Raw genomic sequence first — 25,581 nt, 5'->3', positions numbered from 1 at the left:
ACATTTTTGCCCAAGTTCCCTCTTTAGATAAATGTGTCATCACAGATTGTTTCTGCAGTTCTAGACTTTTCCAAGAGACTTTAAACACAATCAGCTTGTCACTCAAAGCTCTCAGCTCCATCTTTGATATCCATGTGACTGATACCCTTTAGTGAGGCTTGAAATAAATTTACCTTGAGAGGAGTTAGAATTGCCCTGAGGTTTCAAAATGCAGAATTCCAACTTTTTAAGATAATGTCCACATGGCTGCAACAGCACATAATTTTAAATCTCACCTAATAATACTTTAGCGCATCCTTAATTAAAGCTTGACAGTGTCTATCGTAACTGTCCTAAAGTTAATATTGAATTTATTACACCTGACATCAAGGCATTTGTACATCAAATTAGATGTGATTTGAAATAATTTAACATCATTGATTTTAGTAAAATAGTAAAATTTTTACTCTTTCTGCCTATTTTTGACATACTGTATTCTGGATCATACAAGATGGAAATGTGATACATGCATGACTACTTGACCTTGACTCAACTGCTGGGTTGCAACTGCAACAGCCCTGATTTCCCCAGCTAAACCCTTAAAAGTTCTATCCTACTGAATTCTATTGTGTGATGTGAATGAAGCAAAAGTGTAATATACATGGCTATCTGTTGACAAGACTAAAATGTACCAAGGTAACTTTTGTAACTTTGAAGACCTTTAAAAATAATTAAAGGTAATAATTGGTCTTTAAATGCCACAAAAAAAAAATGAAAACCACATGAACATTCCTAGGTAGAAGATGTATACAAAAAGAATAAAATATGGTATATAATACACTCTTGGTACTTTTATTTCTGCTAGTGTAGGGCTCAATAGCATTTCAGCTCAGAAAGAAAACTATTCTGTTGAAAAATGGACAGCTGATGAATACCTTGCACAGTCCTTTCACATTTTTGCTCACAGTCCATCGAATGTTCTTTACTTCTGAGATATAATTAAACATTGTATCAGTAAAAATGTCCTTGATTCCCAGAGCTCTGGAAAATAAATCTGTAATAGAAAATGTCTTATAATATTTCTAAAGGAAACCTCAGCTTTGGATGTGACTGATCTCTTCTTTCTACCCGGAAATATATACAGTAATTAATCAACTTCACTGAACTTAATCATCATTCCTGCTCTAACTGGAAATACTGTATTTCATCTGAAAAATGCCAGTAGGCATTTTGACATCTCCACAATGGTGATAGTAGTGGACGTGGTGTTACCCATGATTCCTGGTTCTGTCTATGCCGCCATGTGCCTGGCCCCCCCACCTGCCTCGGTGTGTGCCTTGATCCCATCTCCTGGATCTTGCCTGGACATGGTAATACTGAGGGTGGTACTGTCAGCACTCCTGCATGGACATTAGGGGCGTTCCTGCAGTGTGTTTTCTGTCACGTGTCTTGTCTCACTCACCGGTTTGTTATTGGTTTAATTGGTATGCATATTTATTTTTTCCACGTTGAGTTTAGCTTTGAGGTGCCCTCGTTCCTTTGTCGGCGTCAGTGTTTTGGTTTCTGTTTTGTGTGTTTTTTGTGTCTTGTTAATAAAATCTGTTTATATTTTTGTATCCCTGCATTTGGGTCTGTTTTTATAAATGATTTGTTGAGGCATGGACTCCACAAGATAGCTGAAGGTGTGCTGTTGTAACAGGCACAAAGATGCTAGCAGATAAAGTCCTAAAAGGTGTAACTTTGGGCTTCTGACACATTTTTATCATAGCCCACATCGACTTTTCCACAGTCTATGATGATTTAGGTGCAATGTCATCTGCTGCTTTTGGTCCACTGTGTTTTCTGAAAACTAAAGTCACTGCACCCGTTTACCAAGAAATGTAAGAGCACTTCATGCACTCCGCATTTGTTCCTGTGAGGGACGTCACGCCGCTTCCTGTTTCCCGCGGAGGACGCTGCCTCACTTCTTGCCTGGGGAGGATGTCACCAGCCTGATTTTGCTTCTTTTTTTTTGCGGTGCCCTGTGACATCGCCCCACACTTGTTCCAAGGTTTAGGACCGTGGAGGACGTCGGTCCACTTCCTGTTTCTCATGGAAGACGTCATCTCACTTCTTGTCCATAAGTGGTGTTGCAGGCCCATATGTTTTTGCTTCGTGGTGGAGGATTTTTCCCACCCTCCCTCCCTCCCTTTCTGGGTTTCTAGATGTGGGTCTGGCCGAGGTTGTTGCTCGGCACTTCTGCTCAGCTGTGAACACCGCTCGGCCCTTCTGTTCAGCTGTGCCTCACCCCCCACCTGCCTCGCCGTGTACCTCGCTCCCCCCACCTGGATCTTACCGGGATCATGGTTCCCTCGGATATTTTGATTGAGATGTGATTGCCGCATTGGGAGCCTCACCTCAACGGGGGTACTGTCAGGATCTAGCCCAGACTTTTTCCATGTGTCTTTTGTTTTTTTCCGTGTTTGATTTTGTTTGTTTTATTTAATGAACCATTTTTTTTTACTATCCTGCATTTCTCATAGAGAATCTATAGGCTTTTGTCAAGAGGAAGATGAGAAACAAGAGACCAAAAAATGCAGATGAGCTGAAGGCCACTGTTAAAGAAACCTGGGCTCCCATACCACCTCATCAGTGTGTACTGAATTTATATAATACATGAGTTTTACTATTTGAGTTGAATTATTGAAATAAATGAACTTTTTCAAGACATTCTAACTTACTGAGATGCACCTATACAGTATATGCCACCCTTGACAAGTGCAAATGTATCAAGATAATCAAGAAAGATGTTTCGAGAGAGAGAGAGAGAGAGAGAGAGAGAGAGAGAGAGAGAGAGAGAGAGAGAGAGAGAGAGAGAAATCCGAGGTTTTACAGATGTGTGAGAAAAAAAAGGGGAAATGAAATGAAAAAGGGGAATTTTCCCAAGAGTTATAAATAATATATGAATGATGAATGATATAGCATTTATTTAATATAATCTCATTTCACTGGCACATTTTAATCAAATTTAAGATGAGGCCAGGCTTTCCATAAAGTCCTAAACCAAACATATGGTATATATGAAAGCAGTGATTAAATTTTAATCCTGTTCCCAGTTTGGGAAACTGACAGCTATTGTAATTCTTACAGAATTTATTATAGTTAATTCATTTATCTTCTGTAACTGCTTTATCTTTATCCTGGTTAATTTCATAGTGGATGTGGAACCTATCCATGCACACACACTTACGTAAGGGAAATTTAGTTGAAAAATAAATTGAAAACTCAGATGGACATGGACATGGAAATGACATTACACAAACAGAAATGGAGCTTAGAGTATGATTAAACTGGAGACTGTGTTGCATCTGTGACACACAGCAAATGTGTGATCTGAATATCAAAAGAGTTTCAGTCAGTATAATAGTATGGTATGATACTTTATTCTTTTTTCACATTAATTGCTTTAAAGCCTGCAAAAGGAACTATCAACTAAAATATCTATGAAGGTCAGCGAAACATGACAGTAGCTTCCTGGAGTATATGTAGAGTTTATTAAAACAACACTACATCAACTACAAATCTATGCGAGTAAATCAACACTGAATTCATTTTAGTTTTTCTTTTTATAACACATATATTCAAAACAAATATTCACCATAAATATTTGACTATAAATATTGTAATGTGCAAAATCTTAATGTATTATTTAATCTAATGTATTTAATGCCTTTGAATGTAAAATTGTAAAATTGCCACCAAATGATTAAAAACAAACAAAGAGCCATGCTAGAACTAAACTCAAAGGTTGGAACAAATAAAGATTGTTAGGAATACTGAACATATATCACTAGATATCTGTTTACAATATGTACATGTGTGTGCTTATATATACACATACACTCACATTATATATATATATATATATATATATATATATATATATATATATATATATATATATATATATATATATAATATACATTGGGTTATTACCATAGTGGCCCTTAAGGACCAGTTGTGAAGGTATTCTATCCAAATTCACATTACCATGACTACAGACTAAAGTTACAAAGGTTTTCGCTGCATGTTACCATTCTAGAAATAAGCAAGTGTACAGCTTAGTACTATTTTTTCTGAGAGTGACTAACATAAGGCTGCATATTTTTCTATTCATTTATTTTTATTATTATTATTATTATTATTATTATTATTATTATTATTATTATTATTATTATTATTATTATTATTGTTGTTGTTGTTGTTGTTGTTATTGTTATTATTATTATTATCATTATTGTTGTTGTTGTTATTATTGTTGTTGTTGTTGTTATTTTATTTGATCTAAACAGTAAACCTTTGGTTTGTTATTGGTGTTGCCTATAAAAAAAAATTAAATGAATTGTCAATGAGGAAGGAGAGAAATAGACCAGGACCTACAGTGAGAGAGAGAGAGAGAGAGAGAGAGAGAGAGAGGGTGTTATGGATTTGTTTGCTGTACAATCCGGTGACTGAAGCAAACCGGGATCGCCATCTGTTAGAGATTTGTGCTCGCCGCCGGTGACAGTGTGCGCGTGCCGCCGCTTTCCCCGGTCCTGATGCAGCCTCATCACTGTGTATGAAGGGAAAAGTCCAGGTCCGGAAATGACAGAGGGACATTTAGTGGATTTGCTCTGGGATGGAGGATTTATCACATATTCTGCGGGTCTCTAAACTGATCTGATCTCTGCTTTGTGAGGATAGTGGATGGATCTCTCTCTCTCTCTCTCTCTCTCTCTCTCTCTCTCTCTCTCTCTCTCTTAGAATAAACTAAAAATCCCTATAATAAAGGACCGGAGCGTCTCTGCGGTCATCACTGAAGATGCCATGCTGAACAGGAAATGTGCCACTTTTTCACTAAAGCGGTGAGACACATATTACTTTCGGTTTAGTTTATCAGCATTAACAAGCTGTTCTCTTTTGAGGAAAGTTTTTTTTTTACAATTAAAAAAGGAATATATATTTAAATATACATTCATTGATTTATTGTTAGGATTAAAAACCGTCACAGATCTTTCATCATGTTCTTTCATTCAATTACTTAAGTACAAAACATTAGACATTAACTGTTGTTCTTATTCTCATTCTTATTCTTATTCCTATTCTTATTCTTATTAAGAAGCACGTTATTGTTGAATTCGGTGTATTCAGTGTAACCTTATGAATGAATGGGGAGCAGTAGGACAATCCTAAATTGCTTTTTCCACTGTAATCTGACAGAGATTTTTTCATCCACATCCTTGCACTGACTCTTGACATTGACCACTGCGGATTAACACCCAGCAGGAAGATCTGCACCAAGTCATCTAGAAAACAAAACGCGTTTTATTAACCACAAGCGGACCATAAATTTGGCCTGGTTGAGCCGCCGTAGAAATGGGAGACAGCATGTCGAAGAGGTTAAAGCTGGTGACAGGTTCCGAGTCTGAGATGGAGGAGCGTTCGTTTCCTAATCCTTTCCCAGACTGGGACCATGGAGTCCTCTCTTCTTCACACACAGCAGCTAATAGCAGCACCGGAGACACTTTTGATCCGAATGGAAAGGTAAGTCATGCTGTATTTTAGAAGAGTTTAAGAGATGATGTTCTTCTGCTAGCATGAAGCTAGTTAAGGTTTGGGTCTAAAAGGCTTTGTGGTGTCTGTATCAGTGCAACACCTACAATATAATGTAGGGATGTAATTGAACGACCCCAATACATATTAGCATAAAGTATCTGGTTTAATACTTTAATATAAGTTTCTATTGATACTTTCATAACTGTCTTTAGCTCTTTAGCATAGCTTGCTTTTTATGACTTATTTATATACCTGTAACAACTAGTAATGACTCCGAAGCGTTTAACTATTCACATGTTTACACTATATACTGTAATTATTATTCACTTCTGATCTATGTGACCAAAAGTATGTGCACACCTGATCATCACACTTATGTGTTCTTGTTGAATATCACATTCCAGGTTTAGTCCCGTGTTGCTGCTCTAATAGGCTCAACTCTTCAGAGAAGGTGGCTGTGGGGATTAGTGATCATTAGTGAGATCAGACACTGACGTTGGGGATTAGTGAGCATTAGTGAGATCAGACACTGACGTTGGGGATTAGTGAGCATTAGTGAGATCAGACACTGACGTTGGGGATTAGTGAGCATTAGTGAGATCAGACACTGATGTTGGGGATTAGTGAGCATTAGTGAGATCAGACACTGACGTTGGGGATTAGTGAGATCAGACACTGATGTTGGGGATTAGTGAGCATTAGTGAGATCAGACACTGATGTTGGGGATTAGTGAGCATTAGTGAGATCAGACACTGACGTTGGGGTTTAGTGAGCATTAGTGAGATCAGACACTGATGTTGGGGATTAGTGAGATCAGACACTGATGTTGGGGATTAGTGAGATCAGACACTGACGTTGGGGATTAGTGAGATCAGACACTGACATTGGGGATTAGTGAGCATTAGTGAGATCAGACACTGATGTTGGGGATTAGTGAGCATTAGTGAGATCAGACACTGATGTTGGGGATTATTGAGCATTAGTGCGATTAGACACTGACGTTGGGGATTATTGAGCATTGGTGAGATCAGACACTGATGTTGGGGATTAGTGAGTTCAGACACTGACGTTAGGGGAATAGTGATCAATAGTGAGATCGGACACTGACGTTGGGGATTAGTGAGATCGGACACTGACGCTGGGGATTAGTGAGCATTAGTGAGATCGGACACTGACGTTGGGGATTAGTGAGCATTAGTGAGATTGGACACTGCCGCTGGGGATTAGTGAGCATTAGTGAGCTCGTACACTGATGTTGGGGATTAGTGAGCATTAGTGAGATCGGACACTGACGTTGGGGATTAGTGAGCATTAGTGAGATCGGACACTGACGTTGGGGATTAGTGAGCATTAGTGAGATTGGACACTGATGCTGGGGATTAGTGAGCATTAGTGAGATCGTACACTGACGTTGGGGATTAGTGAGCATTAGAGAGATTGCACACTGACGTTGGGGATTAGTGAGCATTAGTGAGATTGGACACTGACGCTGGGGATTAGTGAGCATTAGTGAGATCGTACACTGACGTTGGGGATTAGTGAGCATTAGAGAGATTGGGCACTGACGTTGGGGATTAGTGAGCATTAGTGAGATCAGGCACTGACGTTGGGGATTAGTGAGCATTAGTGAGATCAGGCACTGACATTGGGGATTAGTGAGCATTAGTGAGATCAGGCACTGACGTTGGGGATTAGTGATTATCAGTATCAGAATCAGGTTTATTGGCCAAGTGTGTTGACACACACAAGGAATTTGGTTCCAGCTGTTTGTGACTCTCAAAAGTACAGACATAAATAACACTATACTATACAAGATAATACAGACTATACAAGACAATGCAGATGTGATACAATACATATTATGAGTATTAAATATGAATACAGAATATTTGACTGATCAGTTATGTACATAGTGTGAGAAGTGCAAATAACAATAATAACTCATAACTCAATTGTACGGTGTCCTTGAGTGCCCTGAAAGGAGCCTTTAAATAAAATGTATTTATTATTATTATTATTATTATTATTATTATTATTATTATTGTGCAATATTATGCTTTTTGTACAATATGCAGCAGCGGTAGTGTGTATAACATACACAGATGATGTGATGACTGACAGTTCTGATAAGGCAGTACTTATGCTATGAAGCGGGGAATATAATTATGGTGAGTTGTTAATCAGGGTGATTGCCTGGAGAAAGAAACTGTTCCTGTCTGGCAGTTTTAGTAAGCAAAGTTCTGTAGCGCCTGCCAGAAGGGAGGACCTGAAAAGGTTGTGTTCAGGGTGTGAAGGGTCAGTTGTGATTTTTCACCACTATTTCTCACTATTCACCATTATTAGTGAGATCAGACACTGATGTGGAGATTAGTGATTATTAGTGAGATCAGACACTGATGGTGGGATGGTGAGGAGGTCTTCTGTGTTCAATGGGGTTGAGTTTTAACCTGAAGGCTGCTCCGTCTATATAGTTATGCACATACAGGTCGTGAGCAAGAATAAACATCTGAATAGAGAATAAAATAGGATTTTAGTGACTTGACTGTGACAAGGTCGTTGGTGCCAAATGGGCTGTTTTGAGTTTCAGAACCTGATGATTTCCTGAGATTTCATGCACAACAGTCCTTAGACTTGACACAGAAGGGTGTGTATGAGCCATAATACAGCACCTCTTGAGCAGAGAGGGTTGAGGGCCTTACTTAATGGCCCAACAGTGGCAGCTTGGTGGTGCTGAGGCTTAAACCTCCATCGCCTTGATCCCCCACTGCCCAACACAGAATGGTGTACCTAATAAAAAGGCTGGTGAGCCTTTTTATGATGATGCACTGGTTCAAATGTACATTTATTTCTGCTAAGCTTTTGGATAAGGGATTTGTATACTTAATTTAGATGGCCAATAAAAACCCATTTATTAACACACAATCACAATCGAATGCAATCTATTGTGCTATCTGAATTGTGAGCATTTTAAAGAGCTGCTTGCTGGGTTTCAGCTTCTTTCTGTTTAGAGGCAGTTTGTGCAGGATTTAGTGTCTCTACACGAACGACCGTCCCAGATGCCCTCTGTTGGCACTTGCCTTGTTCAGTAAGCTCATTTATCCAACTGATGTCCCACTTAGACACAGCTCAGTGTGTGTGCACTGTCCTGTAGTATATGTGCTTGAAGAAAGTCTTTACCTCTTTAAAGTCTACATTAAATGAATAAATCACCTTTTTATGAAGTCAGACTATGTATGTCAGTTGTGTAAAGAGGTTTACCCAAAAATGTCACCTTTTTGCCATTTTTAGCTGCCCTAGTCTCAGCTTCAGACAGGACACAGAGCATCTGATTTACTTCGTGGCATTTTTCAGGCCACAAACTGTAGTATGTTGAAAGTAGCTTGAATGAATCTTCATTTATGTGTAGCACGATCTCCAGGTTTTCACCACTTTGCAATAACAGAACACAAAATTAAACAAACTCGACGATATTTAGAGGAACATACAACTTTGAATTAAAAAAAATGACAGTGACGTGTCTTGTAACGTGTTGTGTGGTGTCACATCAGTACAGCTTTCATAGTAGATCATTACCGTATTTTCCGGTCTATAAGCCGCAACTTTTTTCCTACGCTTTGAACCTTGCGGCTTAAACAATGACGCGGCTAATATATGGCTAAAATCTAAAATATTTTTCCAACTTTAAATTTTTTTTTTTTTTTCACAAAAACACATTCTGTGACGTGCTGTTTTTTGGCAGCATGAAGCTTTCATTAGACCGATGAAATTGCCGAACAGGATAAAGGCAGATTCTCCGATATTTGGAAAATGCTTTCAGAAAACTGAGTCGGGACCATAAACCTAAAAATCAAAACAAAAATCAAAACAAACATGTAGCCAATGAGTAGAAAGGGGCGGGGCTTGTCAATATGCGGCAGAGAGAGTGTTCAGTGCGCATGTGTGACATTTGCACTAAGCGGTTTTAACATCGACATGGAGGATAAAAACAAAGAAAGAAAGCGAAGAAAGGCTTACGATAAGGCAAGAAGTAGGACCGTGTTAATATAGGATCAGCTTTCCAGCGCTGGAGAGAACTGAAGGAGCAGGAAGTTGGCCGCATATTCACAGATTCGAGTTTCCTGAGTCAATAACTCCTGAGCTAAACACTGTTACTACACAAAACGCAGTTGTAGCTGCCTCTCTACATTACTACGATAGAAAAGAGGTGTTATTTGTGTAGTAACAGCGTTTAGCTCAGGAGTTATTGACTCGGGAAACTCCAATCTGTGAATATGCGGCCAACTTCCCGCTCCTTCAGTTCTCTCCAGCGCTGGAAAGCTGATCCTATATTAACACGGGTCCTACTCAGTTTTCTGAAGCATTTCTTAAACATCGGAGCCCCTACTTTTAACTCAGACACCGAAGGAGATGACTTCAGTGGTTTCAGTGCGCAGGAGGAGAAAGATAGTGACCAATGACTTTCTTGGTAGGCTACTGTTTACTGCAAATTTTTTATTTTTTGTTACAAGCCGTGTTTCGTTAAAACCTATTTATTTTTGTTACAAGCCGTGTTTCGTTAAAGCCTGGGTAAAGTTAATTTGTTTCAGTGTACCTGTAGGTACCTGCGGCTTATAGACATGTGCGGCTTATTTATGTTCAAAATAATAATTTTTTAAAAATTCAGTGGGTGCGGCTTTATATTCAGGTGCGCTCAATAGTCCTTTTTCACTGAGAGGAGTTTAAAAGAAGAATTGTGTGCTTGCAATTTTGATAATTTATGTGGTTTTCTTTTTTTTAAGTAGGGAAAAAAAATAAGCTGCTGCAAAATCAAGCATTTTTGGCAAGAACAATCAAAATCATTTCGATATCCTGGAAGGACTGATGTGTACATAGTTCCATAGGCATGAAAACAAACTTTTGAGCTTTTCTGAGCAATTCCTAGCTTGTCTGTAAAAATGGTTCTTAGAAATACATCTTTAAATGTTTGTATGAAGCACTCAGTGGGCAGGAAACAACTCACGTTTGTTAGTGAGATGCAGGAAAAGGTCTGTGAGTGACGTTCAAATCAAAATCCACTATTGATTGCATCTTGGTGTATGGATGAACAGTAACAGCTTATTCTGCTGTCAGTAAAAGCCCCCAAAAGCCGGCTTGTTTTGTGATTGCCCCTGGAGTGTAGCTGCACCGGGGAGAAACATCTTACAGATCCTTTGCACAGTAAAAGCCTTTCATTTTGCCCTAATTGGACATTCATTCATTATTCATCCAGCCTTGTTTTGTCTTATTAGACCTAGAGCTATTGTATTTCCTCAGATGTGAAGAACTAGTAGTTCATTTATAATTGATTTAATTGTCAGTTCAGTCTGGCGAGTTATCAAGCAAAAGCACAGACAGATTGATTAAAGATTTGATTTGATTTGATTAAATTAAGACATTGCATAAAACAAAAGCAACATTCAAATCTCTCTCTTTGTTTTTTTTTTACTACCCTTAAGAAACGCATATTAATAGACCTTTATGCTCATTATGATGCTACAAAGCTTTTACTCAGAAAATAAGTATTTATGAGTCAAAATGTCTCACCAAGGAAAATCCTTACTGAGTATTAAAGTGAAGGACCTTTCTATTGTTTCTATTTTCTATTGTTGTAATACTAAAAGATCTCTCTTTCATTCCGTGAAAATAACCATTGATGCTGGCAAGGTATTAAAAGAACAATAACCATACAGTTAGCTGTAAGTTTAAGATAAGACTTAACAAGCAGAGAACACTTAGAGGCAAGAAAACCTTAGAGGATTGAAATGCGTACATCCACGTGAATGAACCGAGTTATAGTCTTGCAATGTGTTGTCATCCATCCATCATGATCCATCCATCATGATTCATCCATCCATCATGATTCATCCATCCATCATGATTCATCCATCCATCATGATTTATCCATCCATCATGATTCATCCATCCATCATGATTCATCCATCCATCATGATTCATCCATCCATCATGATTTATCCATCCATCATGATTCATCCATCCATCGTGATCCATCCTGATCCATTCATCCTGATCCATCTTGATCCATCCATTCATCCATCCTGATCCATCCATCCATCCATCCATCCATCATGATCCATCAAAACCCTGAAGAAAACCAAACTTGGTGCTTTCCCCTTAACTGAGCAAACCCAGGTCAGTGGCATTTTGTCTCCACTGTATCACTTCTGCACTGTTCTACCTCATGTCTTAATCATGTTCTTTAAGATGTTGGACTGCTGAGCAGAAGGTTGTCAGTTAACCCTCACCTGCAGATGCATAAAAGAGATTAATGTAAACCACTTTGGATAAGGATATCTGCCAAATGGTATAAATGTAAACATATTATAAGAAATGGATTTTTATGTAAACTATGCATAATATATTCTCTGAAATCTGAATTACAGATTTCTGAATACATTTTTTTTTCAATATTTCTTTAAAACGTAAATTGCTTCACAGTGAATTGACTTGCACTTAACCAGGCTTATAAAACTGTGAAATTGCTAACACATATAATCAAGAAAAACAGAAAGCTATGAAATTGGAACATGATGCATATGTTGTTTTTAATCTTATGATTACCTACAGTACTGTACTGTACTGCGTTTTTACTTTTTATAGTGAACCTATGAGTTTAATTGTCTACTTTTGTAGCTGCTATTTTCTCAGAGTTCTGTCTGAAATACACGTGATACGTGGGAAGATTTTATGATGTTTCATTTTCACTCTGTGCAAAATGACAGACTTTTTTTTTTGGATTCATCGTGACTGCTCTGCCTTTTTTTGCTTCGTTCTGCAAGGAAATAAAATCACTTGGTCTGTTTTGTATTTTTTTTGAAACTGTCTTTAATCTTAAACCAGTTTTGTGTGCTATCAGCACACAACTATCAGCAGTTCTGCTGCCTCCTACAGAGTCAGTATCGTAAGCTTCTGTAAGCCAACAGAGTCACTATTGTAAGCCCCAGGAAAAAAACAAACAAACAAATCATTATAACATGTTGCATTATAACACTTTTTAATGAGGCCATCCTTAAAAATATTCTTGTTTGCTGTAACCCGACCGACCCTGTCAATTTAGGACCGACTCAATTTTTTTTCTTCCTTTTTTGCTTTAAGTCCGACCGACTTGCCGGTTGTAAATTTGCGTTAAGATCGACCATTTTTTTTTTTTATTCTTCACACAACTAATACAAAAGCAATAAAATAATATTAACGGGTTCGGGCACCATAATACATCTAAAAAATTCATTAAAACAGCTCGACACCGCTTTAACTTGGCACGAAGATCTGGAAAAACTGTGCATAGCATCAAAATAAAGTCTGCAATGATGTGCCCGAAGGCACGGGTTGAAGACCCAGGCAGTGGATGTCACGATATGCTAATTTGTTTAAAGTCATACCTACGCAATCACCATCACCAAAATTGTACTTTTTTTTATACATTGAAACTTGAAAAAAAAAAAATAGACCTACCTACCAAAAAACTGCAAACCAAAATATTTTTAAGGATGGCCTGAGTTATATTTTAATTTTATTTTAAATGTTCAAACCTAAAATTCCATGTGTATAATTTTTCATAATTTAATAAATTTACTAATTGGATTTAAGTTTAAGGTATTTTGGCAGACGCCCTTATCCAGAGCGACTTACATTTTATCTTCTTTTTTTTTTTTTTTTTTTTTTACAATTTATTTTTTTACATCTGAGCAATTGAGAGTTAAGAGCCTTGCTCAGGGGCCCAGCAGGGGCAGCTTAGTGGACCTGGGATTCGAACTTTCAACCTTTTCATGGGAAATCATAACAACTAGGCCTCCATATCCCATTACAGCTCTAGTCGTCCCATTCCATTGCCACGATTGTTACACAATTCACTATACGTTCATTCACTATACGTCCATTACGCGATCCTGAATTGTTTTGTCTTCACGTCTTGTCAGTTAATATTTGCTCTGGTACTGTATGTCATCCATTTCTGTCTTTAGAGTCCACAAACCCCATATGTTTAAAACCATTTTTTTTTGTTTTCCCAAAACAAATACCGTTTCTGAGACAGACCATAGTGATGAACAAAATCCTACGTCAGAAACGTTATTTACTTTGGAGCTTGGGTGACTTCTTGACGTGTTCAGCTGTTTACAACCAGGACAAAAAGGTAAATGCAGAGCTTTTGATTTTGTCTCTGCTGCCATTATGTGCGTTTCTGTCCCAAAAATACTAGTGGTGATGGCTGTCAATCAACCATAACATTAAAAAAACTGCCTAATTGTCTAGGTCCCTGTTGTGCCTCCAAAAATGGCTCTGAAGGTGTGCTGTCGTTTCTGGCAGCAAGATGTCCATCCGTTATGTCCTGTAAGGTGTAAGGTGGGGTGTCTGTGGGTCAGATTTGTTTGTCCAGCACATCCCACAGATGCTTTAAGAGGAATTCGGAGGTTGTGTCAACACCATTGTTGAACAAAGGCTACTGCACTCCCTCAGCAGCAGTGTTTAGGAAGGTGGTACATGCCACAGTAACATCCGCACGAATGCCAGAATCCAAGGTTTCCCACCAAAATATTGCCCAGAGCATCACAAGTTCACCGCTGACTTCTGGTGCCATCCCTTCCCCGGGTAAGTGACGTACATGCTCCTGGCTGTCCACATGATATAAAAGTACACCTGATTCATCTGAACAGGCCACCTTTGTCCGATGCGTCATGGTCCAGTTCTGGACAGGGTTTCAGTTTGGTCACTCTGACTGGTCTGCAGTTATACAGCCCTATATGCAGCAAGTGGTGATGTACTACATTAGCTCTTCTGTGGGATTGCACTCCACATGCAGCAGTGAGCCTTGGCTGAAGACCGTGTCACCAGTTCACCATTTGTTACTCCTTGGAGAACTTTTACTAGGTACTAACCACCAGGTACAACCCCACAAGACCTGCTGTTTTGGAGATGCTCTGACCCAGTTGCCTAATCGTCTAATGGTGGCTCGAGTGGTTAAGGCTCTGTGTTGTTGATTGGGGTTCAAGGCCCAGCGCTGTCACTTTTGGGCCCTTGAGCAAGGCCCTTAACCCTCTCTGCTCCAAAGGTGATGTATTATAGCTTCCCCTGCTCTCCGACCCCCACCTTCTCAGCTGGGATATGTGAAGAAAAGAATTCCACTGTGGTGGTGAAGGCTTCCATGCCCATTTTCATAGCCATCACAATCTGGCCAAAGTCACTCTAATTATTTTGACTTGATTTTTGCTGAATCATACAGTATCTCTCACCCTCTAACTGGTGCCATTGTAATAAGATCATCAATTTTATTCACTTCACCTCTCTCTGGTTTTAATGTTGGTTTAATGTATGTCTTTATATTCCCATTTAGGCAAAATTAGATGTATGTAACGCAAATGTTTGCTTTAGTCTCAGACGAGCTGAACCCACACGCCGTCTGCTCATTTTTCACTGTTTGTTTTCTCGGTCATTCTGTGGAGGTGTGGAAGTGTCTGCATGCTGTCTTTTATCTTCTGTAGTTAGTATGTTCTCTGCAGCATTACACTCTTGCTTATGCAGACAGGCGTCATGTAATCATTACTGTATCAGTTGTACACAGGCTGCTCTAGTTTGCATTCATTTGGATTAGGTTAAGGATGTTCTGACTGCTCATGAGGCCTCATGGCAGGGATGATGTCGGCTCCTTGGATGAGATTTAACACCATTTCCTGTGCAGTTTGCTGTACCTGATGCCGTGAAGAATAACACCACACATCAAACACTCAAAATAATAACAGTTAAAATTAATTAACAAAATGTTGAACATTTCAAGAAAACAAACACATACTCTAGCTGTCAAGCACATCTAAAAGCTTGCTCAAGGCCAGATAAAAATTGAAGCAAGATCAACACCCAGGAATTTGGGTAATGATCACGTCTCTCATCTCTCGAGAACAGGACACAAGTTATCTTGCAGCACACCGCAATCACGCCTCTGCAGATGTCTGCTGCCAAGTCGTGAGAAACAGCTCAGATTCTGTTGTTAGCTCGGCTGCTGAAAGTCTTCCAACGTCAAGAGACGTGTCTCCTACATACCAACAACTTCCAACATACCGATTCAGCTTTCTGACTTTTTCTTGGCTTGCGCCTCTAAATTTTATCACACGTTTATACTTTGTGTTTAGGAGTTGAATCCAAAGGCATACAAAGCTAACACAACAACCAGTGATTTAAAAGGATAAGACCGTGTGCTGAATCCCTGACATGAGACCTATAAATACAATTGATCACAAATAAGCCAATATTTATTACATTTATTTTGTAATGATGACAAATGAAGCCACTGACTTTTCACTACATTATATTGTGAGAAAGGTAGATCATCATTTTTAATAATAGGTCTAATTTTATCCTGTTAACATTTTAAAATCTCATATTTTTCATGGTAATATTAACATGGAAAGCCTGACGGTAGATTGTGCTTTAAATAACAGACCTGTGTCATCAGGTGTTTAGACTTTTTTTAGTTTTTTTTAGTGTCATTTTGCATCAAACAGAACATACAGTTCAAGTCAAATCAAGAGCGTCAAGAATCAAAAAGCTTTTATTGCAATTTCAACCATCAGAGATTCAGACTTAAGTCGCAGATTTGAGACTTGAGACTTGCTTGACAAATATTAAAAAAGACTTGACTTGACTTTGACTTGACCTTAGTGACTTGAGACTTACTTGTGACTTGCACATGTGACTTACTCCCACCTCTGTCAACCATGTATATAAAACCAACATCTACGTAAAACCGCATAGAACTAAGAGTAAAAAGTAAGTTATCTTAGCCATGTAAAGTTCCAAGTATGCACCTAGTGCAAGCGCTGCAAGACAAGGACAGTGCACACAGACCATACCATGCAAAAATGGCATATAAACAGTATATATTAGTAGTGCTGCCAAAATAGATGTGTATTGGCTATATGTGTGTTTGTGTGTCAGTTCAGTCTACTTCTGGGTATTGAGGAGTCTGATGGCTTGAGGAAAGAAACTGTTACACAGTCAGGTTGTTAGGGCCCCGAATGCTTCAGTGTTGTTGATTTGTCACAGTTTCCAGACACAGTCAACTGTAAGTGTGTCTCCAATGGTTTACAGTATGCACCCTTCTGATAGCTATGCTGTGGATACGGTGGGAATTCTGAAAAGTGTGTAAATGTTAAAAGCAGTAGTGAATTACTTTTTCACGCAGTTCCAAATGGAGTGAGGTGGCAGGCCTTGTGTTTGACACGTGCCATAACTCTTCCTTCTAATTAGCTTAATACTTTGAGAAGCATGCTTAGGTTCCGCTCGGAAACTTGGGTCCCACTTTCCACCAGAAAGAACCAGGTGCTGGTTCAGAGCTAGTGCTGGTTCACAGTTGGTTCCACTGGCGAGCCTTCTAGGAACCGGTTTGCCTTTCCATGGGCTAGAGAGCCGTCACAGAGCCAAGTCTTAGGTCACTGTATACAACGTTATACAGCAACGATTGTGCACCAGCGGCAAACACAATCTTGTTGCTTTAGTGTTAATGCTCATGGCTTTGAGAACCTACATTAGCATCCAAACGCGGCGGATGATTTAAAATGATTTAAAAATGGCTCTATCGACGTTCTCTTTTGTCTTGTTGGTCACAGTAACCCTGCCCCAGCCCCTGATGCAAGCGGTTCTTAAGTCTAGACCAGCAATGTTTTTGTGCTACTTAAGAACCACTTTTCCTGGTCCAGAGCCGGTGCTTTGGGTTTGGAAAAAGAATTCGTCTTCATAAACAGCACCAAGTTTGTGAGTGGGAACCTGTGACTCACTCACAAACTTGGTGCTGTTTATGAAGCAGAAGAAGAAAAAGAAGTAGTGCTGTACCTTTTTAATGAATTTTTATTATTAAAGGGAAATATTGTGATACACAGTATGAACAGCAAAATAATCGGTGTTACTTTTGTTCTGATTTTCAAAACAATATTGTCTAATGCAGTAGTTTCATGTATAACTATAATCCAACACTTAAGGTCATTCAGTTCTTGGGAAATAACTAACAGGGTGTTGATTATTGATGTGGTTTGATGTGAAGCGAGCTTACCGTTACCCTGAAGTAGGGCTGGGCGATAAATCGATTTTATCGATTTACTCGAATGTGTAGTTTACATCGACTTGTTAGAATGAAAATCGGTTTTCTCTCTAACATCTGCTGACGCTTCCCTCTGGGGTCCCGTAGTTTCGAATGGGCTCAGCCCTCCCCCCGTGCATTTGCCATAGAGATACACAAACAACATGGCAGCGAGCAGGGAAGAACTCGTTCCCAAGAAAGGCTCAGTGTCATCTGTCATATGGAATTGGTTCGGTTTTGCGGCGTCAGACGTAGAACAAACGACACCTCACTGCAAAGTGTGTTTAAAGTCTGTTTCTAACTAGGGTTGCAAAATTCCAGGAATTTTCAAGGCTGGAAACTTTCCATGGGAATTAACGGGAATATATGGGAATTAACGGGAATATATGGGAATAAATTGGGAATTTTAAAAAAATTCAGAGTTGCCTATAACAAGGAACTTAAATGTAGTTAAAAAAAAATCTTGCAGCATAATTTTGTTTAAAACAACAAGATTTAATTCAATTTAAGTTGAATTTGTACCCTGCATTCCTCGGTCACTTGCACATAGCACACTGCTTACTGGAGGGCCATTGAGGCCAAACTCCCTGCATGTGCTTGCATTCTTCCATAACATGCAAGGTAACACTTTATTTTAGGGTCACTTAACTTGTTGCTTATTATCATGAATATTAATAGAATATTGGCTATTTATTAGTACTTATTAAGCACATATTAATGCCTTATTTTGCATTACCTTATTCTACATTCTTAATTGTACCCAATACCTAAACTTAATAACTACCTTACTAACTCTTAATAAGCAGTAAATTAGGAGTGTTACCACATGCACAGATAATTTGATGACCCCCCCTCACACACTCACTCCCCCCTGAAATTAAAAAAAACATCCTCCATATATCACTTAAGGGGGGATTCACCTCCATTTTCCAGGCCTTGACTACCACAGAAGCAGAGACCTAATAAGCTTGAGAACAAATGCTTCATTTTACATTTTGATTGGGACTTTTTTAGAAGTGCAAGGGTGGGGGATGCTTTCATTTTACAGCAATCATAGAGCAATATTTAGAAGTGCAAGGGTGGGGGATGCTTTCATTTTACAGCAATCATAGAGCAATATTTAGAAGTGCAAGGGTGGGGGATGCTTTCATTTTACAGCAATCATACAGCAATATTATGCTTATAAAGTTCTACTTGCAATTAAATCAGTCAAGATGTCATTTTTAAAAATGCTTATGACCAATCAAAATGTTTATTTATGTTTGTGCATGATATAGTTTATATACATTTCCTTATATTTCCAAATAATTCCCATAAATTCCCGTAAAGTTTCCAATTTGGAATATTCCCAAAATTTCCCAGATTAAGTTCTCGTGGAAAGTTTCCGGAGATTTACCGGGAATTTACCGGATACTTTCCGCCCCTTTGCAACCCTATTTCTAACAAAGGTAGCAGTATGACTAATTTACTGTAGCACCTTAACAGAGGCTTGCTGTTGAGTGGGAGATATGTTGCACCCTGCGAAATAAAAAAGACCACAGCAGCACAAGCATACTGCCAAAGAACAACCTACCGTCTTAGAAACATTTACAAACTGTATCCAGTATGATAAGAAGGGGGCCCGTTGGAAAGCGATCACGGATGCAGTTGCAATGTATATTGCTAAAGATATGGTGCCAATATATACTGTGGAAAAGCCGGGGTTTATTCACATGCTGAAAGTTTTGGACCCCAGGTATGTGCTACCAAGCTGCAAATATTTTTCTGAAGTTCCATCTTGTCATTTTGCCTTTTTGTTTTGATTGCACTTTAATTTGCACTTTAAGGGGTTATCAGAATCCCAGAAGGGAAAATCAAAACAAAATAAAGTTAAAACTTGTTTTGAACAATTTCTTTGCAATCTGCAGATTGATTTTTCAGTAGGAGGGGGAAAATCGATTTAAATTGTAAATCGGATTTTTTGTGAGAAAATCTGCGATTTTTATTTTAGGCCATATCGCCCAGCCCTTCTCTGAAGTCGACTGTTTTTCAATAACGACATATCCCAAAGTGTTAAATTTATTATGTCCCGAATATATTAAAGATTGACAATTCATATTTTTTATTCCTTTGTTGTAACTTTTAACATACTGGGATGTTCCATGCTCGTTTTTGACCTTGTAACTTTCATCAAGCAAGTCTGTTCTTACACTTCCTACTACCATCTGGGACAGCAGGCAGCTACAGTGCTGCTTTGTTAAGGGAAGTGTGTTGCAGATCTTTTATTAGCATTCATCTCACAGACAGCACTGCTGCAAATGAACTGCCAGAAGACTCGGTTCACTTCTGCCTCTGCGTCTGAGACACTAAACCTGCCGACAGGTCTTAATAACTTCTCTCCCGTCATGTGCATGAGACGAGCTGATGAGCAGTTCTGCGCTAGCTATGAACATCCCTTTGTGATTACGATCAACAGCATCTGAGCCTCTTTTCTCTGCAACTAAATGCTTTCTTTGTATCCGAGCCAGCAGTAAGCGTCCTGATCTGTACCAGTGTCGGCCAGGAACACCTCTTTCCGTTATTCCGACCGCAAAGAATTTTTTTTGATGTGGAAGGTTTTGGATGAGAATTGTAAGGAAAAAGATTTCTTGACTGTTTGAGGACATAGAATTGGAGCCAGAACATTGTAGGTCTAAGGCAGGGGTTCTCAACCCGTTTTGATCACAGACTCCATTTTCTGGGCTTAGAATACTTGTGCTCTGTGCTAGTTGAATATTTTTTATGATTTTATCCAATAGTTGAACTTCTAAAAAATCTAAAATATTGCTCATGTTCTTCTAAGATTACCTCAGAGTGCACTTCATGCAATGGAGCGCCAAACTAAATGAAGACTATTGGAATTTTAATAATAATAAACTAACGGTTGAAATAAATATTACACACATCCCACATATCACTGTGTTTCTATATAAACAGCTGTTTGTACAAATCTCCTTTAACCCCAAGGTTGAGGTCCAGTGGTCTTAATACTAAACTGTAATAGGTTAGTTTGCTTTGTTGAAATATTGTGAGGGTTTTATATATGATGCCTTTAAGGTAATAGTTCTCCCAAATTCTGTTTTTTCCCTGAAGTCCCACACAGCTCATTGCTGGGTCTTCTACTTATCACACTAATGCAGTCTGGAGTTTTTGCATTTATTGCTTTCCAGAGCATTGCTAAATCCAATACGATGTCTGACAGGGATGTAAGGATGTCTGTAAGGATAAAATGATTAATTCTTTTATTTGTGTAATGCAAACGGCTAAGGTGTGCAGCCTCAATAAGAAAAGTTAGCAGCCAGTCACGTCTAGTCGAAGAATCCTCACAGCCCTCAGCCGCTCTCCAAAAATACAACATAATCGACCTTTTAGCAAGTGCTGACACTCAAGATTTCTTTCATAAATGTTAAATAAATGTCTGCTTAAGGGAATATGATGTATTGGATTTTGCCTAAATAATAGCACATTTATTATTAGGTTTAGGGTATATGGGGAGTCTGCCATATGTTTCTACAGCGTAAGGTGTTGGTAGAGACATGATCGCATATTAATATAAAACTGATTTGCCTTGCAGCCAGAAATGTCAGAGCTGCTGTTAGAGAAGATTAATTTAACATTTCTGTGGTATAAGTATTGCATTTATTTGTCCCAGGGCATATACTCAGTTTGTTTTACATTTACAGCATTTTGCAGACACCTTTATCCAGAGTGAAATTTTTTTATTTTTTTATTTAATTTTATGCAATTCTTTAATTTTTTTTCTTATGCAACTGATTGAGGGTTTGGGTCCTTGCTCAACCTATTGACCAGTAGTCTAACATCTTAACCACTATGCTACTACATCCCCAGCGCTAGTGTCCGTGTCAACCACAGATAAAAATGAGAGATTTATAAATGCAAGACATCAAAATTTGGACTTTTTGTTTCTCACAATTAACAAACAGATCACAGAGGCCTTCCAGAAGAAAGTCCAGAATAAGATCAAAGATCTACTCCAGCAGATGGAAGAGGGACTTAAGACTGCAGACCCGCATGACTTCTCCACCTACACCGGCTGGACAGGTGAGGGTCCTCTGCTGGTCTCCATACCTCCTTAATTCCAGTCAGTCTTGCATGAATAAAATAATTTTTTTACAGGAAGTTACTATGCGACTCTGCTTTAGTGATCAGGTGGCATGTTATTTTAAAGCAGTCATTGATGTGTTGCAGGAATCGCCTTGCTGTATCTGCAGCTGCATCGTGTGAGTGGTGATTCCTCTTACCTGCAGCGCTCTCTGGATTATGTCAAGCGTGCGCTGCGTAACCTGAATGGCCGGAAAGTCACTTTTCTGTGTGGTGACGCTGGACCGTTGGCCGTCGCTGCCGTCGTCCACCATAGACTAAAGAACCAGGCTGACTCAAAGGAGTGCCTCAGCAAGTATGATACTAATTCCTTTTTTTTAAATCCTACATTCTTGTCTCTGAATCAATTTTTTTTCCTTGTGACTCTGTTTGTCGCTGTCTTAAGCCCTATTCGGATGGGATTAGTTTTACGTGGGGGTAAAGTAATTATTACCAGAGCTTCTCAGTGATTTTAGTCCCGTCCGAATGTGTCATCTCGGTAATCATTACGGACAATGTCAGTAAAGATCACGGCGACTTTTACCTTCTGTAAAAAGGTCCGGAAAAATTACCTCAGGTAATACTAATCCCGTCCGAATAGACCCGCTGTAAATATGTATGGTAAAATTCCGTCATTTCCCGTTTTGCAAGCATAGAGGCGCCATGTTTTCTGTTTGCACACGTGATAACAGGAAGCAACGTCATACGCACATGACGACAAGGAGGTTACTGTGGTGCATAAAGGGAGTTACCCCTCCCACTTCTGCTAGTTTTACTGAGATGTCTTGTCCTGTGCGAATTGGCCAATTTATATTACAGACGTCCTGAGGTAAAATTGCATTACTCCATGTCCCCACGTAAAACTAATCCCGTCCGAATAGGGCTTTAGACAAATATGCTCCTGCTTTGAAAATGCCATGAGCTTTACAGTTTAAACAACAGCTCTGTGTCCATTGTAGATGCAAACGTTTAAAAGATTGAATACCCAGTTTCTACTGGCGAACACTGTGAACTGGTGCAGACTGTGGTGTTTGTTGCTGCTGGTTGAGAGCAGAAACTTTACAAAATCAGAAGTCGTCAGTAAAAAGTCTTGTAAAGGGGTGCTACAGTAATGCAAAGGGTAGCATTTCCTCCTCACCCAAAAACATTCCAGAAGGTAATTTGGTGCTAAATTGCCTCGTTGACTTCCCTTAAATGGGAATGTTTGTGGTGGATGGATTGATGACTGTTTAGATGGGCGGATGGATGAATTTATTGGGGTTATGATTGGTTGAATGGATAGATATGATGCAGTGGCTTGATTGTTGAATGAATGAATGATTGAATGGCTGAATGAATTCATTCAGCAATTAATGTTTTGACAGACGGATGAATAAATGAGTACATGAATTAGCAGAGGAATGAATGGATGGATGGATGGATAGATGAATTCTCTGGAGATGTTCTGGAGAAGTTTTATTTTTAAAAGGCTTTTGTATTTTACCATCCAACATCCAATCCTTCAGCATCTTTACACATCACAGACATTACTGCAAGCTACAGTGCAGGCAGAACTCAAGATGTGTGTTTTTATTGCTTAGCTTTTTATTCACCGTGAAGCTGCTTGAAAGCGGTTTTGTTAACATTAGCAATACGTTCCGTTATATTTAGTTCCTTTTGCTGCAGTTGCTGCTAAATATCTTTCTTCTTCAGTGCAGTATTTAATTTTACTCTGTTTATTCAGCAATAATTTACTTAACTCCTGCACTGTAGCAGATTATAAAAAAAGAACTTTAATTACTCTAATGGCAACGAAACCACACCTTGTCCAAATGTCACCATCAACAGATCAACATGGTGGCAAAACCGCCGCATTTACAGATAAACCATTATAGGGAAAAGACAGCTTTTACACATCAGCATAGGGCCATTATTTGATAACGGCTGTATGCTTTAGGGTACAATCATCGTGTCAGCAGTGTGGGGTGGTAAGGGGTGTGATAATTTGCTGTTTTCTATAGTCATGCATATTCCTAGATATTCGCATTATTTAGGACTTCACGTTTATCCCAGATGTTCATATGCTGTTGTTTTTGGCAGATTTTTACATATTCCAGATTGTGACTCGATCCTGTCCCCTGCTTGTGACATGACCAGTTTCTTGTTTCTATACCTGCAGGTTTCTGGTGCCATAATGCACCTGTGATTTCTAGTTGTGAACCTGATCTTTTGTGATGGAAGTATATAGCACCGTGACCTTCATTTGGCACTGTGCACTATGAACTATTGCTTTGTTCATATTAGCTGTCTGGGTTGAAGTTGAATGTCTCAGGGTGAACTTCGTCTCTGGTTCTGTGTGTATGTGTTGTAGAAGTTGGCAGATTAATAAACAGGACTGCTTGCTGTGTTCACTGCATTCCCCTGGCCATGGGAACCCTGCAGCTCTCAGCAGGAGCCTGATTACATATTGTGTACACTCAGATCTTGCTCAGTAATATCCACATACACAGGTGATGCATGAAAGAAAACATGTAAATTGTGAAAATAGCCTGTGGTATCTAACACCACACACCAGAATCAGTTGGGTTATGATCTGATGACTATAAAGTCCAATACTTATGGTTTACTTCCATTATTTTTTATCCTCATTAAACCTCTGGGGCAGAGTCTTCTTGGAGGAGACTAATCCATCAGGATTAACATGCTTCATCATAGGATAAAGCTGATGAGACTTTAAGGAGACAAATGAGCCCAAATAACAGCAACAAAATGCCTGCAACAGCATAACAGAGCTGTCGTGCCATTCTTCTTTTAATTTGTCACCTGCCTGTATATGCCAAATCATCATCTCTGTGTTGCTGTACCAGCATCCCCCCCCCCCCCTTTTTTTTTTTTAGCCCACTCTGTAGTATGCTGGCAGCTCCTTTACTGGGTTCCTGCTGAGCATCCCATCTGCTTAAGACCAGCTAGATCACTGAAATTCTTTTGTCTCTAATAGTCTCTTTTTGGGGTGAATTTGGTACAGTGACAATTCTATTTACGTTTGGTTACTAAGTTTGAAACGATCCTCTTTGTGTTTTCTTTTATTCTGGGATTCTGCAGGCTGCTTCAGCTGGACGGATGGACAAATGGGTTGGGGGATGATTGGTTGAATGGATAGATATGATGCAGTGGCTGGATTGATGAATGAATCAATCAATCAATCTATCAAAAAATGAAAATGGGGGATTGAATGTTTGGATGGATAGATGAATGAATATCTAAATCTATAATAAATCTATAATAAATCTATATCTAAAATTAATCATACCCTGTACGGACAGACGGAGGAATGGATAAATGAGTGTATGATTTAGCAGAGGAATGAATGGCTGGAGGGGTAAATGAATTGATGGATGGATGGATGGATGGATGAATTCTCTGGAGACTTTCTAGTTTTAGCTTTGAAAGGTGTTTTTATTTTAATATCTTTACACATCACATAGACATTAGTGCAGGCAGAATGCTGGATGAGTTTTTATTGCTTACCTTTTTATTCTGAGTGAAGTTGCTTGAAAGCTGTTTTGTTAGTTGTCATAATCCTCTTTGTGTTTTCTTTGATTTTGGGATTCTGCAGGCTGCTTCAGCTCCAGCGGTCAGTCATCAGTCCAGATGAGATCCCAGATGAGCTGCTGTACGGCCGTGCTGGATACTTGTATGCTTTACTCTACGTCAACAAAGAGATCGGCCCAGAAACGGTGGACGAGAACATCATCGCTAAGGTAAGCTAAGTATTTATTATTTTTTTTTAATTTTTTAACTTGATGATCATGCCCAGATTTTGAAAAAT

The 25,581-nt window shown here is 38.9% G+C and overlaps 1 protein-coding gene across 1 annotated transcript in view; it reads left to right on the top strand.

Annotated features, from left to right (window-relative positions):
• Nucleotides 1-4,644: 4,644 nt before the first annotated feature.
• Nucleotides 4,645-25,581, top strand: part of lancl2 (LanC lantibiotic synthetase component C-like 2 (bacterial)) — a 47,184-nt gene continuing 26,247 nt past the window's right edge. Inside the window, exons 1-5 of the mRNA XM_060869650.1 lie at nucleotides 4,645-4,862; nucleotides 5,218-5,541; nucleotides 21,617-21,734; nucleotides 21,882-22,089; nucleotides 25,369-25,513. Coding sequence (XP_060725633.1) covers nucleotides 5,374-5,541; nucleotides 21,617-21,734; nucleotides 21,882-22,089; nucleotides 25,369-25,513 — 639 coding nt within the window. The 5' untranslated portion in view covers nucleotides 4,645-4,862; nucleotides 5,218-5,373. The remainder of the gene's footprint in view (nucleotides 4,863-5,217; nucleotides 5,542-21,616; nucleotides 21,735-21,881; nucleotides 22,090-25,368; nucleotides 25,514-25,581) is intronic.

The sequence above is a fragment of the Tachysurus vachellii genome, chromosome 5 (genome assembly GCF_030014155.1).
Source record: "Tachysurus vachellii isolate PV-2020 chromosome 5, HZAU_Pvac_v1, whole genome shotgun sequence".
NCBI lineage: Eukaryota > Metazoa > Chordata > Actinopteri > Siluriformes > Bagridae > Tachysurus > Tachysurus vachellii.
This window is presented reverse-complemented; position numbering and strand designations above follow the sequence as displayed.